Source organism: Triticum aestivum, chromosome 4B (genome assembly GCF_018294505.1).
Source record: "Triticum aestivum cultivar Chinese Spring chromosome 4B, IWGSC CS RefSeq v2.1, whole genome shotgun sequence".
NCBI classification, from domain to species: Eukaryota; Viridiplantae; Streptophyta; class Magnoliopsida; order Poales; family Poaceae; genus Triticum; species Triticum aestivum.
In genome coordinates, this window is record NC_057804.1 from 660,835,652 (window position 1) to 660,842,628 (window position 6,977).

The 6,977-nt window shown below is 43.2% G+C and overlaps 1 protein-coding gene across 1 annotated transcript; it reads right to left on the reverse strand.

Moving 5' to 3' along the window:
• Positions 1-1,033: 1,033 nt before the first annotated feature.
• Positions 1,034-6,551, reverse strand: LOC123089734 (protein ETHYLENE-INSENSITIVE 2-like). Its single transcript, XM_044511325.1, has 8 exons — positions 6,437-6,551; positions 6,066-6,353; positions 3,438-3,610; positions 3,162-3,275; positions 2,843-3,055; positions 2,151-2,327; positions 1,421-2,034; positions 1,034-1,326 (listed from the first exon to the last, which is right to left on the reverse strand). The coding sequence occupies exons 3-7, from the start codon at positions 3,438-3,440 to the stop codon at positions 1,447-1,449; spliced, it is 1,095 nt and encodes a 364-aa protein (XP_044367260.1). The 5' UTR covers positions 3,441-3,610; positions 6,066-6,353; positions 6,437-6,551; the 3' UTR covers positions 1,034-1,326; positions 1,421-1,446.
• Between the last annotated feature and the right edge of the window lie 426 nt (positions 6,552-6,977).

Consider the following 6,977-nt stretch of genomic DNA (forward strand, 5'->3'; position numbering starts at 1 on the left):
TGAGCGTGCGGGGGGGGGGGGGGGGGCGGCTGGGCCGTGTGTTTTGTTTTGCTTTAGCACTAGCGCGGGAATAGGGAGCGCGCTACTGCTAAGACCAATATCAGTAGCGCTTTGTCCAGAAAAAACGCTACTGCTAAGTCCAAGCATGTAAAAACATCAAAAATATACACTGGTCATCATTGTGTTTTTGTGTAGAATCTAAATAGTCAACATGAATCCTCACCGTACCTGTATAGGTATAGGCGAGGATTCATATTGCAGCCACAAATCCTACACATATAGTTCAATGAAGACCAAGTGCTCGAGATAGTTTGAGAAGTAACATATTTAACGTGGTAAACACCTTGTTCGCTTAGCAGTATGGGACTAAACTTAATCAGTTGCAAGGGGGTGATACTTAGCAGCAGCGAGTTTGAAGAAAAATGCTGCTACTATACTTTAGCAGTAGCGCGTCCAGAAGAAGGGCGCTACTACTATATCTAGCTTGGAGGCAACGCCGTGGCAATTATAGTAGTAGCACTTGTTTCACCTAGAGCAATTAGCAGTAGCGTTTGTTTTTAAACCACGCTGCTGCTAAGATTCTGTGTATAAGGTTTTCCCTAGTAGTGCTTTTTTATTTCTTTAATCAATGATGTGGAAGATTCCAGAGTCCAGAGAGGACCGGGATTTTGGCAGGCTACATTAGAGAGCTGAACTTCAGATTCTGAATGTTCAAGAAACCACGTTGAAGACTTGATTCCCTTGTTCATGATCATGATGGTCTACAGAATTTCAGTTAATCGTGTACACATGAGCCGCCAAATCTCTGGTCGCTCGCTCGGTTTAGCACATGACTTCATTTTGTACATATTGTGGAGATCTAGTTTCTGAAGGTCTCGTCCTCTTTGTTCTTCTTATTCTTGCGAGTTCCAAAAATATTTTAAAACATGTTGTTTTTATCTGAAAGTTGCAATGAGTTCATCCAAATTTGTTCTTTATAGTCCATCACCAATGTTTCATTATGGAAATTCGTTTTTTTATTTGAGAAGGAGTGTCAATTTTGGACGGTTAACTTGAAGTAGGTTGAGTACCACGTGGCACAATCTGAATACATCTCGTTGGTGATGTCCGGATTTGCTACATCCTAGCAGTTCGATCGAGTTTATCCAACGACTGGTATTCAAAGTTATTCACACACTATATAGTGGTATATATGTAGCCCAACAAGACAAAGGCAACCACATTCACTTTCTCTTCAAAAGCCACCTCGCCGCACATACAAACAATAGCCTTGTCACAGTTGTTTATAACTCCATGAGGTTGGCAGACGTTAAGGAGTTTTAGGACCTGCAGTGGTTATCAGAACTGTTAGTATGCTCGAAAGCTGATTTCTGATGTCCTTTCAATGGATCATGTGGAACAACATCAGTAGCTGGAATACCTTTGAATTTCTTCTGGTGCTTCTCTCTAAGAGTCCACACACAAGTCATGTGTTTCAGTTTCCCTACTTGATGAATTTAGTGGAGTAACAACCAGGAAGAGTGCAAAAGCAATAGATGCACAAGACATGAGCATCAGTACACTATGTGGTATTACCACTGGGGTTTCAGTGTTCCCTTTCAGGTTGTTTGTCGAGGCGCTCTCACCAAACATGATTTCCGCCGCGAAGATGATATTTACAAATAACGTAAGACAGAATGCAATAAAGGCTAATGTTTCAACATATAGAGATATCTTGTAGTTGCCCATTATTGACATTGATGAGGCAATGCGGAAAATAGGAATGACCGATGAAGGAAGGGTAAATGCCTGGATTACTGGACAAAGAATGATTAACTGATATACCCCTTCAGAGCCTTCTAATCTTGCACAATAGATGGCAGGAATCGTGGCAAGAATCTTAAGTAGCACATGATGCGCAAATAGGGACAAGTTTGTGCCAAAGAAATGCTTAGTGACTACATGGCTAGTTATAACAGATGTCAATGTGATGATGTGGCTCGAAAAGAGAAGAACTGCTAAGAACACAAGTGGTGCAATGGAACTCGTAAATATCTGCACAAAACAATAATGGAGATAAACTCAGGAAAGAAATGCATGCCATTAGACCCACAAAAGTCATGTCTTAATTTAGGAGTTGCATCGATGCCATGGAAACAGGACTCACAAACCTCGTTCATTAGCTCTACAGCATCATGAAATGTGAGGATCACATTGTGACTAGATTCCGCCGCTGCTGAGCTCAACAGAACATAGTTCACAAGAAAGACCCCAGTAAAAGTAAATAATATAGAAAAAAGGTGGTCATGAAACAGGGCACCGAGGCTATGAACATGAGACCTCTGAACCTGCATATATGACATGCATGGCATAATTAAATTATAATGCAGATAAGTAGGAATACATAGTAAAATGGCATGTCTTATGAATGCGCATCTCATCATGGTGTGCAAAGTGCAAAGGCAGAGCTGCTGCCGGGTCCCTCGAGAAAATATAAAATTTAATGTTGTTCTCGACCTCCTAAGGCTGGTCGTAATGGTAGTATCATAGCTAGTATCATGCATGCCAACTAGGCAATTTTGATGAGGTGTCATAGCATTAAATGAAGAAAGAGAGGGTGTAGTATCATATCATGATACCGTATCATATTAAATGATATGCTACTTTGTGTCATGCATAGCAATAAATAGAGTACTACATGATACTAATATAGATACTAGTGTATGATACTCCCCATTACAACCAGCCTAATAGGTCTATTAACCATGCCATAAAAAGCAGGAAATATACAATGCTAGTTTTGCGAGCATCATTCATTGTGGAGAACTTTAACTACGTATGAGCTAGAGACACGGGAAAATACCTGAACAATGGACGAATGTACATAAAAATTGTGGGACACTATGTTTGTACCCATAAGTGCCATCAATGAGTAAGCACTTTCACCACTCAACTTAGGGAACATCACATTCACATGGAGGGGAATCTCTGGTTGACTGATTAATAAACCAAGCACAAAACAAAGAATCGTAAAGCCAGCTATGCATGCATTTAACGTTCCAGCCATCCTCTTGTCCTAGAATGAGCAGAAATAATATATCATAAGCACACATCGTCTTAGTGGAATCAGAACAAGTCAACCTTTAAAGAATTAGTGGCTGCAAGGTTAGTAATAAACTTACCCTAGGGGAGAAAATATATGGCAGCACATTAATTACAAGACATGCAAAAATAATGGCTGTGATAAAATCATCCTGATCAAATACAAGATTGTATCCAACTGCTATGCCCAAAATCTGAAATAGCCGAAGCATTTAAAGTTCAGAATTAGTTAGGAATCCTCACATCCTCAAAAGTTAGTTAAGAAATCAATACACAGAAGATGACATAATAAATATGGTACAATTAATAGAGCGTTGACGAAAACAGTTCCATTTGAAGTTTGTGCACATACGTACCATGGTTAGGTGGTGTTTGTTTCTCTAGTCCTAGGACTTTTTCTAGTCCCTGGGACTTTTTGAAAAAGACTCTCAAGGAGATGCTTCTAAGGACTTTTAGCAAAAAGTCCCAAAAAAGTCCCACCCTGTTTGGTTTGCTAGGGACTTTTTCTAGTCCCTACACCAAAAAGTCCCTGGAAACAAACACCCCCTTAGTTCTGAAGTAAACAAAGATATCTCTGCCTACCAAGGCCAACACATATGAACTGGCTGTACTCCTGGCGGGAAATCTTGAAATTCATGTAAAATCATTACAAGTAAAACCAGATGGTGCATGTAAGTGAAAAAATCGACAAAATCCAAAGGAGCATCTTGCAAAAAGAACCCACACAGTCTTTCTCCGCAAAAGAAAAATGTAGCAGTTTTTAACATACTGAAATTCAGTTCTGTGCCCGAGCTCATGTGCTTCAGGTCAATAGTAAATTTTAAAATATCTGCTAACAAATAAATAAATAATAATCTGATTTTTTTAACAAACAAAATATGTCCCGTGTGTTCTAACTGCGTTCATTCGTTACTAAATAATATTTTCGGTGCTCTAAGAAAAACACAAATAGGTAAGCACATATTCTGTTTCTTTTATCCAGAGCACCACAAATTTAAGTTCTTCATTGAAACAGAAACTCAGTTCCGAGGCTGAACTCATATGCTGCTGGATGCATAGTATCTTTTTTTTAATCTACTAATATATAAATAAACTGATTTTTTGTCAACAAGCAAATATGTTCGTGTGTTCTAAACTTGTAATTGCGTTCATGTTTTGTGAACAATTAATATTTGCGGTCCACTAATAAAAAATCGGTGAGCACATATTTTCTTTCTTCATTATCCAGATCACGACTTATTAATTTCTTCATGGAAACATAAACTCATTTCTGAGCCTGAGCTCATATGCTCCCAGACGAATGGTAATTTTTAGAAAAATCTAGTAATACATAAATAAACTGAATTTTTGGAACCAAACGAATATGTTCGCGTGTTCTAATTAATTTAATTGTTTTATGAATAAATAATACTATTTGTGGTGCTCTAGGAAAAAAAACTAATCGGTGAGCACATATTATGTTTCTTTTTTATTGAGAGCACCCGAAGCTTAATTTCTTGGGACCTTTACATTTTTTCACCTAATTTCAGCCCGACCTCATCTTTACCCCTAAATAAAAACAATGCTCAACTGTACCCCTCTTTCATCTGGCGCCCTTATGAAGATACCCCTTCGTGTTGTTTCCGTCCGGTCAAAGGGGTTTGACCGTCAGATTGATGTTTTCTTGACATAGTTGCCCTTGTGTGCATATGCCAGTGACATGTGGAACTTGCCCGTAGGAAAAAGAACCCTCTCTCTCTTATAGGTGGACCCCACCATGGAATCTCTCTCTCTCTCTCTCAACAGGAAATAAAACATGTTTAGTTAAAGGGATGGGTCCAACTGTCATAGACCCAGGGCTTAACTGAAAAGAGTTTTAAAAAAGGGCTTAACTAAATAGAGGCTAATCTCTGCCACGTCAGTAAACTGGCGGTTAAGCCCCCGGTGAGCACAGATCGCGGCGGAGGACCTCGGGCCACGTCCTTTGTCAACAAAATGGACGGTGGCGTGGCACGTTGGCTAGCCGGAGATAGCTCGCATCCATCGGGGGTTGTGAGGCTGCCGGTGGTGGACTAAATCATAGCCGATGGTGAGGGTTTGTGGCGGTGCACGCACGGGCTCAACGAAGAAGTTGCACTGGGCCACGGGCGAGCAGGTTGAGCGGCTTGGAGGCATCCTGGGAGCTCTAGGGGCATGCTGGGCAGCAAAACGGGGCAACTAGAGTTCAAGGTGCTAGGGTTCTTCGTCAATGACGAACGACGGCATCGGAGCTCGCGGGGAATGACGCTATGGCACGAGAACAAGCAAAGGAAAAGGGGGGAAACATGCAATGGATCAGGGCGGTTCTGATGGGCAGGCCGACGGGGTTGGGGGGGGGGGGAGGGGCTCTGACAACGACGAATCGGCGATGGCAACCTTCGACGACAAGCGGTGAAGATGACAACGAGGACGACGATGCAGTTCTTCCCGGCTCATGGGCGTCATCGTGGAGATGTGGCGGAGCTTCTGGACATGGTTAGATGGCGTGGAGAGTACGGTGGCTATGCAGACAGCGGCGGCGCGTGTGGCCCCCACACGCCCTCGTGCTTCCAGGCACGAGCTTGAAGGCGACGGCGGGCAGCGGTGGTGGGCTGGGCTGGCTACATGGGCCGACTACAGGTAAGGTTCTCTCTGCCTTTTTTCTTCTTCTTTTGGTTCATTTTCTTCTTTGCGAGGGGTAAAAATGTCCAAAAAATGTCCCCTAGACGGTCAAAGCCTTTGACCGGATGGAAACTGCATGGAGATGTATTTTCGTAAGGGCACGAGGGGCATAGTTGAGCACAAGATGAGGTCGGGCCAAAATTAGGGGGAAAATGGGAGTACTGTTTATGTAATTGCCCATGAACTCGGGAGCCAAAACACCATCCAATTTTCCCTCGGAAAGAGTGAAGTAGACGATGCATGCCTGGACAACAACAGTAGCAGGCAGGATTTGGAGGAGAAGAGTTGGGGGCGTACGTACGTACCAGTGCAAGATTCTTGCCGGTGACCATGCCGATGCAAGTTGAGAGATACTGATTGAGAACCGCGGACAAGTTGAAGAAGAGCACCAGTAGCACGAGGTCGTAGCCAAAGCGAGCCCCGGAATCAACCGCGGCCACCCACTTGCCGAGATCGATGTACCCCACCGAGATCAGCAGGGTCGTCCCAAGGGTATGGGAAACATGATGCCGGCCATCTCCACCAGCCAGGGACTCGATGCCGCGCACAGCTTCCATGGCGCCCGGCCGCCGCGCTGAAAGACGGACTTAGGACTTCGGACACAGGATGCAAACAGTAGTGTAGTGAGTAGTGATTGAAGACATAGACAGCGAACAAGAGGAGAAGAGGTCATTACCTTGAGCTTCGGCGGGAGCAGACGTCTTCTTCTGCCGAGAGGGACGGTTTGAGTGTGATGGCGTGGAAGGGAAGCCCTGTAATGGCGTGAGAGGAAGAAGGAAGGAAGAGGATAAGGCCGTACGTAGGCTGGAGGCAAATTAAGCGGTGAGGGTATTTCTTGTACCTTGCGCCTGAATGCATCTTTTGGGCCGTTTCTACGACTGGATCGAGCAGTACAGTTTTTGCCGCTAGAAACCTGCAAGCCAACTGGCAAGCAACCATTTCGTAGGGAGATGCCTGACAAGTTATGCTTTTTTCTTCTTCTTTTTTTTTTGCGCAACGACAAGTTATGCTTTCAGTAGGGTGTATGGGAGGGATACATTTGACGCAGCCTATTTGCTTTTGCTAACCTAAGGGGCAGGGGAATGGGATGGACCTTTAATTGATGACGTATTTCATTTTCATTCATCCATCAACACTTTCCTTTGAAGCTGCAATAAAAGGTAGAAAGTCTCACAGCAATGCGCAGGATATCATCTAATTATACTAGTACGCAATAG